Here is a 12,069-nt window from a genome sequence, read left to right as displayed (position 1 = left end):
ATGTCTAGAGGAATGATGAGATGCTATTTGCCCAGTAACGAGATTAGCAGTGTCCAGAGAAACTGAGGTGTGAATTGCCATATCAGAAACATTGTTTACCAGAAATCAGTGGGGTTATACAAATGATAACTTGTAAAGGCAAGGATATTGAGAGACATAGACAGCTGAATCCACAGTGTGGAATGTCAAAGAATACAACTGCTAGCATCCTCATGGGGAAGCAGACTAGTTTTCCATCCAACAGTCAGGCTGGCCAGTTTCATCTACGATCAGAAAGACATAGAGGCCTGTTCCATTTAACATGTACAGCCACAGTAGATTGCATAAGAACATATGCAATCTACTGTGCAGGTATTCTCCTCTAAAAGACACAGTTTGGTGCCTTTGCCGAACTAGAAAAAGATGCTTTCCCAGATTTGGTCATCTAGGCTGTAATGTGTGGTAACTATTAATTAGATTTGACTTACAGAACTACTAAATTGATGCTGTCTGAGAAAAGGTGTCTCACATGCACTTAAGAACCCCACTGCTGTTACTTACGAGTGTCTCAAAGCTCCAAGAGGTAACTTGAAACATTGGTTCTTAGTGGTGCACATTTATTTGGAATATTGTGAGGAACAATGTTGAATTCAGTGTGTAACTAGTCCAGTCATTGTAAAAACAATTAATAGAGTATTTATTAAAGTAAAAAAAAACTCCAAGGAGGGCTAGTATTAATAACTAATTTTTACAGTTTTATCTGAAATTACCTCTTGTTCCCAAATATACCCACATTCCCTGAACCCACTGAAACATCCCTTTTCCCAAACAATATCCTATTAGTCAAATCCAGCTAGTAGTTGGAACTAGATTCTCTGAAGATTAGATGGAGATGGCATATCTGACTGTTGAATGGAAACTAGTCTTCTTCCCCATAAGGATGCTAGCAGTTATATTGTTCAGCCTCTTTGATATGCCATCCTGTGGATTCAGCTGTCTATGACTCTCAATTTCCTTGCCTTTAGAACTTATCAATTGTATAGCCCCACTGATCTCTGGTAAACAATGTTTCTGAAATGGCAATTCACAATTCAATTTCTCTAGATGTTTGCTCATCTTATTACAGGGCATATCATATCTAGTCACCTGTTAATCTTGTTACTTGTCTGCTATTTTATTTTCATCTCAACTTCAACTGTTAAACTTGTTAACTTTAAAAATTCCTAGCATCTTGTTTTAAATGAAAGCAGAAATAAACCAAAAGATTTGGAAAATATTTATAACACCTTATAAATGTTTCTCAGGATACTTCCAAAATTTTGGTTGAATAGATTTTAGATCCAAAAGGGTTAAAACACAAAGATAACCTCAAAATTAACACATTGTTCAGTATTGCATGACCTACCCAGTATTCATAGATTTTGTGAAATTTGACATTGGTGCCATCGCACTACGTGTGTTATCCATATTACTCCTTATATTGGGATATTGAAACTGGGCCCTGTAATTGTTCTGCACTGCCGTCTGATTGCCTTGTGTTCTGCTTTGTGTTAATTCTTTCTTGCCTTAAAATGTAAAAATGACAAAGAATATTTAGAATAAGAGTCATAGAGGTTTACAGCATGGAAAAAGGCCCTTCGGCCCAACTTGTCCATGCTGCCCAGTTTTTTTAGTCCCAATTGCCCGCATTTGGCCCATATCCCTCTGTACCCATCTTATCCTTGTGACTCTCTAAACGTTTTTTTAAAAGATAAAATTGTATCTGCCTCTAATACTAACTCTGGCAGTTCGTTCCAGACACATACACACTCTAAGAGAAAAATTGCCCCTCTGGACCCTTTTGTATCTCTCCCCTCTCACCTTAAACCTATGCCTTCTAGTTTCAGACTCCCTCTACCTTTGGGAAAAGATGTTGACTATCTAGCTGATCTATGCCCCTCATTATAAGATCCCCCTAAACCTCCTACAATCCAGAGAAAAAAGTCCCAGTCAATCCAGCCTCTCCTTATGACTCAAACCATGAAGTCCTGATAGCATCCTAGTAAATCTTTCTAGTTGAATAATATCCTTTCTATAATTGGGTGACCAGGACACTACACAGTATTCCAGTTATGACCTTACTAATGTGTTGTACAATTTCACCAAGATGTCCAAACTCCTGAATTCAATGTCTGACCAATGAAACCAAGCATGTGAATGCCTTCTTCACCATTCTGTCCACCCATGACTCCACTTTCAAGGAACTATGAACATGTACCTCTAGAACTCTTTGTTCTACAACTCTCCACAGCGGTCTACCATTAACTGTGTAGGTCCCGGTCCAATTCGATCTACAAAAATGCATCACCTCACATTTACCTAAATTAAACTCCATCTGCCATTTAACAGATCCCTGGCCCAATTTATCAACATCCCATTGCAGTCCTATATAATTTTCTTCACTGTCCACTATGTCACTAATCTTGGTCTGCAAACTGACTAACCTCCTAAATTCTCATCCAAATCATTAATAAAAATAACAAATAGCAGTTTGATTTGATTTGATATATTGTCACATGTATTGTATACAGTGAAAAATATTGTTTCTTGTGCACTATACAGACAAAGCATAGCATACATAGAGAAGGAAAGGAGTGAGTGGGGAATATAGTGTTATAGTCATAGCTTAAGTTTGTAGAGAAAGATCAACAATGCGAGTTAGGTCCATTCAAAGTTCTGATGGCAGCAGGGAAGAAGCTGTTTTTCAGCCAGTTGGTACGTGACCTCAGACTTTTGTATCTTTTTCCCAATGGAGGAAGGTGGGAGAGAGTATATCCAGGGTGCATGGGATTCTAGATTGTGCTGTCTGCTTTTCTGAGGCAGCAGGAAATGTAGGCAGTGTCAATGTTGAGTGATGGACTGGGCTTCATTCACAACCCTTTGTAGTTTCTTGCAGTCTTGGACAGAATAGGAGCCATACCAAGCTGTGATACAACCAGAAAGAATGTTTCTATGGTGCATCCGTAGACATTGGTGAGAGTTGTGGCAGATATGTCAAATTTCCTTAGTCTCCTGAGAAAGAGGTGTCGGTGGGCTTTCTTAACTATAGTGTTTGCGTGGAGGAACCAGGTTGCTGGTGATCTAGAAACTTGAAAGCTCGCGACCATTTCAATTTCATCTTCAATGATGTAGACAGGGGCATGCCCTCCACTATGCTTCCTGAAGTCGATGACTTTCAGTCATCAACAGTGGACCCAAAACCAATCCCTGACACACACTACTGGTCACAGACTTCCAGTTTGAAAAGAAAAACCCTGTCATCAAGTTAATTTTGTATCCAGTGGATCTCAGGAGATTTAACTTATGCAACAACTTACCATGCATACTTTGTCAAAGGCCTTTCTAAAGTCCATGCGAATGTCAGCTGTACTGCCCTCATCTACCTTTTTGTTACCCTTCAAAAAAACTCAATCAAATTCATGAGACATGACTTTCCACTCACAAAACCACACTGACTGTCCCTAATCAGTCCTTTCCTCTCTAAACGCCTGTACATTCTGTTTCTCAGAATATCTTCTAACAGCTTACCCACTACAGATGTTAGGCTTGCCGGCCTGTAGTTCCCAGGCTTTTCCCTGCAGCCCTTCATAAAGACACAACAGTTGCTACCCTCCAATCTTCAGGCACCTTACCTGCGGCTGTCGATGACTCAAATATCTCTGCCAGGGGACCCGCAATTTCCTTCCTAGCCTCCCACAACGTCTTGGGATACATTTCATCAGGTCCTGGGGCTTTATGTACCTTGATGCGTTTTAAGATTTCCAGCACCTCCTTCTCTGTAATATGTACATTCCTCAAGACATCACTATTTATTTCCCCAAGTTCCCTAACATCCTTGACCTTTTCAATAGTAAATATTGATGAGAAATTAGGATCTCACCTATCTCTTGTTGATCAGCACATAGATGATCTTATTGATCCTTAAGAGGCCCTAGTCTCTTCCTACTCTTTTGTCCTTTATGTATTAGTAAAAGTTCTTTGGATTATTTTTTGCCATATCTGCCAAAGCAATCTCATGTCCCCTGTTTGCCCTCCTGATTTCTTTTGACATCCTCCACACTCTTAAAGGGATCCACTTGATCCCAGCTGCCTATGCATGTCATATGCCTCCTTCTTCTTTTTGACTTCAATATCCCAATTCATCCAGGGTTCCCTACTTCTATCAGCCTTGTCCTTCACTCTAAAAGGAATGTGCCTACTCTGAACCCTGGTTAACAGACTTTTGAAAGCCTCCCATATCTACAATACTTTCAATTGAAATGATATTGCAGTGATATTTTGTATGATGGTCAACACTGAAATGTTTGTCAGCACACTAGAGATTTACAAACCATGAAACTATGTCATAGCATGTTGAAATATGTCCCTGATTATTAATCTGGTGAATTTTCACACTTAGCCATAACAGGAACCTTTACATTTTCCCACTGAATAGGAGGGAAAGATGCTGCAGTGACATTCAAAGCAATTTTACATTTCTCCTTGAGTTGAACTTACAGAAGCTGTGATGGAGACCTGTAAGCCAGTATGATATTGTTCAGTTACTGTCCTAGTTGAAGAAGTTTCCATTAATGCAAGAAAATAAAAAAGGGGAATGGTGAAAACAGCATAATGAAGATAGGGCATAAAAAGAGGAAAAAATATAGTACCAAAATGGTGAAAGAGCGGAGGCGAATTATCTTGATTACCTGCTGGCAGTGAATCAAAACTCTCTGGTGTAGGGAAAAGATTATTTGAGCCTGGTTCATGTTCCATAGGGTTTGAAGTCAATGGCATTCGGGTTCTTTTCTTTTGATTAAACAGCAGTACAGGAAGGCATCCTGAAAAATACCATTTGAAGCAGATAATGGTATCTCCATAATCACATTTACCAGAAAAAAAATCAACCTGCTCAATTAGAGGCAGACACCTTTCAAACATGGCCAAAACAGCTTTAAAAAATGTTCTTACTGAACAAAATGAATGGAACAAAAATCAATCAAAAGAAACTTATTAACAAGCCCAAAGAGTTATTTAATAGCCAACAAAAAGTATTTTGAAAAGACTCCAGAAATTCTGGGATTAAAAAGATTTTTATCTGTTAGCATTTCCAAGTACTTTAAGTGGTTAAAGGGCAACTCCAGGTTTCAAATAAGTGAACATATAGAACATTCCAGTAATAAAAAACCTTCTATAATGTTATAGTTATAGCACGTAGGCCATTTTATAGCACAGGTCATTTAGCCCAAAAGGTCCACGTCAGTGTGAATGCTCCAAACAAGCCTCCTCCGACACTTTATATGACCTCAAAAACGAACACGATTCCTTTATGACTAATCTTTAAAGATTTATTTAAATAAATCTTTAACTAAATCCTTACCTGTCATCTCAACTATTCCTGCTGGTAGTAAGTTCCACATTCTAACCAGACTCCAGGTAAAGAGGTTTCTCCTGAATCCCATGTTGGATTGGTGACTAGGTTATTTAATTTGGTTTGATTTGATTTATTATTGTCACATGTATTGGTATACAGTGAAAAGTATTGTTTCTTGTGTTCTATACAGACAAAGCATAACGTACATAGAGAAGGAAAGGAGAGAGTGCAGAGTGTCTAGTTAAAGTCATAGCTAGGGTGTAGACAAAGGTCAATTTAATGCAAGGCAGGTCCATTCAAAAATCTGATGGCAGCAGGTAAGAAGCTGTTCTTGAATTGGTTGGTAAGCGTCCTCAGACTTTATTATCTTTTTCCCGTCAGGAGAAGGTGGAAGAGAGTGTACCCAGGATGCATGGGGTCCTTGATTATGCTGGCTGCTTTTCTGAGGCAGCGGGATATGTAGACAGTGTCAACGGATGGGAGGCTGGTTTGGATGATGGACTAGGATGAAAGCGCTTTATCTGAATGCACGAAGCATTCGGAATAAAGTGGATGAGCTGGTGGCGCAGATCGACACAAATGAATACGATCTGGTGGCCATTACAGAGACGTGGCTGCAGGGTGACAGGGACTGGGAGCTGAATGTACAGGGCTATCAAGTGTTTAGGAAGGATAGGCAGGAAGGAAAAGGGGGGGGCGTAGCTCTGCTGATTAAGGATAGCATCACGGTGGTAGCAAGGGATGATATTGGAGCCAAGGAGCAGAGGGTGGAATCGTTGTGGGTGGAGATTAGGAACAGCAAAGGGAGGAAGACGCTGGTGGGTGTCGTCTATAGGCCCCCGAATAATGATCTGGAGGTGGGGCGGGCTGTTAACGCGCAAATAAGTGCGGCGTGCAGGAATGGGACGGCCGTAGTTATGGGGGATTTCAATCTGCATATTGATTGGTCAACCCATGTTGGACGCGGAGGGCTCGAGGAGGAGTTCTTGGAATGCTGCCGGGATAGTTTCCTCGAACAGTGTGTGTTGGAGCCGACGAGGGAGCGAGCTATGTTGGATCTGGTGCTATGTAATGAGGCGGGTAGAATTAGGGACCTTGCGGTGAAGGATCCTCTTGGGGAGAGTGATCATTGTATGGTGGAGTTTCTGGTGCAGATGGAGGAGGAGAAAGTGGGTTCCCGGACACGCGTACTTTGTTTGAATAGAGGGGAGTACGGTAGGATGAGAGAAGAATTGGCGAATGTGGACTGGGGGAGCGCGTTGGAGGGAGGGTCTGCTGAGGAGCAGTGGAGGATCTTTAAGGAGATCTTTCTTGGTGCTCAGCAGAAATTTATTCCGATGGTCAAAAAGGACCGTAGGAGGAGAGGTAATAAGCCGTGGATAACGAAGGAGGTGAAGGAAAGTGTTAAATTAAAAGCGGAGGAATTTAGAGTAGCTAAGAGTAGTGGGCGAGAAGAGGATTGGGAGAGGTTTAAATGTCAACAAAGATTGACAAAGAAGTTGATAAAGAAGGGTAGGAGAAACTATGAAGCTGGGCTAGCGCTTAATATAAAAAAGGATAGCAAGAGTTTTTATAAATATATAAAAAGGAAGAGGCTGGCTAGGGTGAACGTTGGTCCTTTAGAGGATGAGAAAGGGGACCTAGTGGTAGGGGATGGGGATATGGCTAAGGTATTGAATAACTTTTTGTTTCTGTCTTCACGGAGGAGGACGTGAATAATTTGCCGGGTGTTAGCGAAGGAAAGGTGGTAGGACTGGAGGGTCTTAATGACATTACTGTTACTAGAGAGGCGGTGCTCGACAGACTGGAGGGGCTGATTGTGGACAAGTCCCCAGGACCGGATGGAATGCATCCGAGGATTCTGAAAGAAATGGCGGAGGTGATAGTGGATGCCTTGGTGGTTATTTTCCAGACGTCGCTGGATTCCGGGGAAGTGCCAGATGATTGGAAAACGGCTAATGTTACGCCGTTGTTTAAGAAGGGTGCCAGGCAAAAGGCGGGGAGTTATAGGCCGGTTAGTTTAACGTCTGTGGTAGGTAAAATGTTAGAATCTGTCATTAAGAAGGAAATTGCAAGGCATCTTGAAGGGAATTGCTTGATACAGGAGACGCAGCACGGTTTCATTAAAGGGAAGTCGTGTCTGACAAATTTACTGGAGTTCTATGAGGATGTGTCTAGGGCGGTGGATAGAGGAGAGCCGGTGGATGTGGTCTTTCTAGATTTTCAGAAGGCGTTTGACAAAGTACCTCACAAGAGGTTATTGCAGAAGGTCGAGGGACATGGAGTTGGGGGTAGGGTGTTAGCGTGGATAGAGGATTGGTTGTCAAATAGGAGGCAGAGAGTGGGGGTCAACGGGTGCTATTCGGATTGGCGGATGGTGACTAGTGGAGTGCCCCAGGGGTCGGTGCTGGGGCCTCAGCTTTTTACCTTTTATATAGATGATCTGGAGGAGGGAACCGAGTGTAGGGTGTCGAAATTTGCTGATGACACCAAGATTGGAGGAACGGCAAATTGTGCGGAGGGTGTGGAGAGTCTGCAGAAGGATCTAGATAGGCTGGGTGAATGGGCCAGGAAATGGCAAATGGAATTTAATGTTGGCAAGTGTGAGGTGGTACACTTTGGTAGGAAGAATGGTAGGAAGGACTATTACTTACGGGGCGAAAAACTGCAGCAGGCGACAGTGCAGAGAGACCTCGGGGTCCTTGTGCATGAGTCGCAAAAACCCAGCTTGCAGGTGCAGCAGGTGGTCAGGAAGGCGAATGGGATGCTGGCCTTCATAGCGAGGGGGATTGAATATAAAAGTAGGGAGGTCTTGCTGCAGCTGTATAGGGCATTGGTGAGGCTGCAGCTGGAGTAGTGTGTGCAGTTTTGGGCACCGCACCTGCGCAAAGATATTTTGGCCTTGGAGGGAGTGCAGAGGAGGTTTACTAGGCTGATACCGGAGTTGAGGGGGTTGAGCTATGAGGAGAGGCTGAATAAACTAGGCTTGTACTCGTTAGTTTAGAAGAATGAGGGGAGATCTCATTGAGACGTATAAGATGATGAATGGGATGGATAGGATAGAGGTGGAGAGACTCTCCCCGCTCAAAAAAGATAGTAGGACTAGGGGGCACAGCCTCAAGATAAAGGGGGGGCGGTTTAGAACGGAGTTGAGGAGGAACTCCTTCACTCAAAGGGTGGTGAATCTCTGGAATTCTCTGCCCGTTGAAGTGGTGGAGGCTGCCTCGCTAAATATTTTTAAGACGCGGGTTGATGGGTTTTTGATAAGAGAGGGGATTAAGGGTCATGGGGAGAGGGCGGGAAGGTGGAACTGAGCCGCGACAGATCAGCCATGATCTTATTGAATGGCGGGGCAGGCTCGAAGGGCTAGATGGCCTACTCCTGCTCCTATTTCTTATGTTCTTATGTTCACATGACCCTTTGTGGTTTGTTGTGGTCTTGGACAGAGCAGCAGCCATACCAAGTGATGATACAACCAGAAAGAATACTTTCTATGGTGCATCTGTAAAAGTTGGTGACGGTCACCATGGACATGCCAAATTTCCTTAGCCTCCTGAGAAAGTACAGGAGTTGGTCGGCTTTCTTAACTATAGCATCAGCATGAAGGGACCAAGAAAGGTTGTTGGTGATCTGGACACCTAAAAACTTGAAGCTCTTGACCATTTTTACTTCATCCCCATTAATGTAGACAGGGGCATGTCCTTCACTACACTTCCTGAAGTCGATGACTGTCTCCTTCATTTTGATGACATTGAGGGAAAATTATTGTCGTCGCACCAGTTCACTAGATTCTCTATCTCCTTCCTGTACTCTGTCCCATCATTGTTTGAGATCCGACCCACTATGGTGGTTCATCAGCAAAATTGAAAATCGAATTGGAGGGGAATTTGGCCACACAGTGACAGGTGTATGAGGAGTATAGTAGGGGGCTGAGGACACAGTCTTGTGGGGCATAAGAACATAAGAACATAAGAAATAGGAGCAGGAGTAGGCCATCTAGCCCTTCAAGCCTGCCCCGCCAGTCAATAAGATCATGGCTGATCTGTCGTGGCTCAGTTCCACATTCCCGCCCTCTCCCCATAACCCTTAATCCCCTCGCTTATCAAAAACCTATCAACCCGCGTCGTAAAAATATTTAGCGAGGCAGCCTCCACCACTTCAACGGGCAGAGAATTCCAGAGATTCACCGCCCTTTGAGTGAAGAAGTTCCTCCTCAACTCCGTTCTAAACCGCCCCCCCTTTATCTTGAGGCTGTGCCCCCTAGTCCTACTGTCCTTTCTGAGCGGGAAGAGTCTCTCCACCTCTATCCTATCCATCCCATTCATCATCTTATACGTCTCAATGAGATCTCCCCTCATTCTTCTAAACTCTAATGAGTACAAGCCTAGTTTATTCAGCCTCTCCTCATAGCTCAACCCCCTCAACTCCGGGGCACCGGTGTTGAGGATGATCATGAAGGGGGTGTTGTTACCTGTCTTTACTGATCACGGTCTATTTGTTAGGAAGTCTAGGATCCAGTTGCAGAGCAAAGAGCCGAGCCCCAGGCCATGGAGTTTGAAGATGATTTTTTAGAATAATGGTGTTGTAGGCTGAGCTGTAATCAATAAATTGAAGTCTGACATAGGTGTCTTTGTTATCTAGGTGTTCTAGGATTGAGTGTAGGGCCTGGAAGATGGTGTCTGCTGTGGACCTGTTGTGGCGGTAGGCAAACTGTAGTAGATCCAGGCAATCTGGGATGCCAGAACTGAGGAATTGATTCTTGCCATAACTAACTTTTCGAAGCACTTCATAATGATTGATTTCAGAGCCACTAGACGATAGTCATTAAGGCATGCTGCCTAGCTTTTCTTTGGTGCCGGGTTGACGGTCGTCTTCTTGAAGCAGATAGGGACTTCAGATTGGCATAAAGAAAGCTTGAAGATGTCTGTGACTATTCCCACCGCAGGATCTGAGTGCTCGTCTGGGTACCTCATCCGTGCCAGTCGCTTTCTGTGGGTTGATTTTCAGAAGGCTGCTCTGATTCTGTAATGGTGATCTTGAATACAGGCTCATCTGAGGTTTCCGGCGTGGAGTCATGACCCTTGCTTCCGACCTTACCGAAAAGTGGTAACTTCTTTTCTATGTCTACCCTCTTCTATAACCTTGAAGGTCCCTATCAGGTCATTTCTTAGCCTTCTCTTTTGGAGCCAGTTCAATCTTTCCCTTCAGTGGACTTCACCTTAAGGTCCTGAAAGAAGTAGTTGGTGAGATACTTGATGTATTAGTTTTAATTTTGCAAAACTCCTTAGATTCAGAGAAGGCTCCTTTAGATTGAAAAATAGCAAATGTAACTCCTTTATTCAAAAAGAGAGGGAGACAGAAAGCAACAAACTACAGGCCAGTTAGCCTAACATCTGTAATATGGAAAATGTCAAATGCTATTATTAAAGATGATATAGCAAAACTCAAGCAATCAGGCACAGTCAACATGGTTTGGGAAAGGGACATCATGCTTGACCAATTTATCGGAATTCTTTGAAAGAGTCACATATGTTGCAGACAAAGGGGAACCAGTGGATACATTATACTTAAATTTACAGAAGGCATTTGATAAGTTGCCACACCAAAGATTACTGCAAAAAATAAAAGATCATGGTGTAGGGGATTACATATTGGCATGGAAACAAAGAGTTGGCATAAATGGGTCTTTTTCTAGTTGGCAGGAAGTAACGAGTGGTGTGTCACAGGGATCAGTGCTGAGGCCTCAACTTCTTACAACTTATATGAATGACTTAGATGAAGGAACCAAAGATGTGGCTGCTAAATTTGCTGAAGACTCAGAGATAGGTAGGAAAGCAAATTGTGAAAAGGACATATGGAGGCTACAAAGGAATATAGATAGTTTAAGTGAGTAGGTAAAGATCTAGCAAACGGAATATAAGATGGACAAATGTGAAATTCTCCATTTCATTATCTAAATGGTGAGAAATTTCAGAGGTCTGAGATTCACAGGGACTTGGTGTCTTAGTCCATCAATCACAAAAGGCTAGTATAAAAGGCTAGTGCAGCAAATTTAAAAAAAAATTCATTCATGGAATATGGATGTCTCTGGCTTGTTAGCATTTATTGCCCATTCCTAATTGCCCTCAAGAAGCTGGTGGTGAGCCCCCTTTTTGAATCGCTGCAGTCCATGTGCTGTGGATTGACCCACAATGCCGTTAGAGAGGGAAATTCTCCCAAGGATTTTGGTCCAGCAACTGCAAAGGAATGGCAATATATTTCCAAGTCAGGACGATAAGTAGTTTGGAGGGGAATTTGCAGGCGGTGGTGTTCGGAAAGCCAACAGATTACAAAAGTAGGGTGATTATGCTTCAGTTGTACAGGGCATTGGTGAGACCACGTCTGGAGTACTGTGTACAGCACTGGTGTCCAAGATGTAAATGCATCAGATGCAGTTCAGAGAGGTTTACAGGACTAATACCAAGAATGGGCAGGTTGTTTAATGAGGAAAGGTTGGACAAGTTAGGCTTGTACCACTGGGGTTTAAAAAAGAGGCAATTCGATTGAAACCTTTAAGATCCTGAGGGCTCTTGACAGGGTGGATGTGGAGAGAATGTTTCATCTTGTGGGAGAAACTAGAACTAGGGATCATTATTTAAAAATAAGGGGTTGCTCACTGTCTCTTAAGACAGTGATGAGGAGAATTTTTTTTCTCTCAG

At 42.8% G+C, this 12,069-nt stretch overlaps 1 protein-coding gene across 1 annotated transcript in view; it reads right to left on the bottom strand.

Annotated features, from left to right (window-relative positions):
* Nucleotides 1-12,069, bottom strand: part of spata22 (spermatogenesis associated 22) — a 76,165-nt gene that overhangs the window by 61,845 nt on the left and 2,251 nt on the right. Inside the window, exons 3-4 of the mRNA XM_080210729.1 lie at nt 4,707-4,838; nt 1,385-1,544 (exon numbers count right to left, since the gene is read on the bottom strand). Of these exons, the coding sequence (XP_080066855.1) occupies nt 1,385-1,544; nt 4,707-4,838 (292 nt within the window). The remainder of the gene's footprint in view (nt 1-1,384; nt 1,545-4,706; nt 4,839-12,069) is intronic.

The sequence above is a fragment of the Carcharhinus amblyrhynchos genome, chromosome 23 (genome assembly GCF_965287045.1).
Source record: "Carcharhinus amblyrhynchos chromosome 23, sCarAmb.v2.hapA, whole genome shotgun sequence".
NCBI lineage: Eukaryota > Metazoa > Chordata > Chondrichthyes > Carcharhiniformes > Carcharhinidae > Carcharhinus > Carcharhinus amblyrhynchos.
This window is presented reverse-complemented; position numbering and strand designations above follow the sequence as displayed.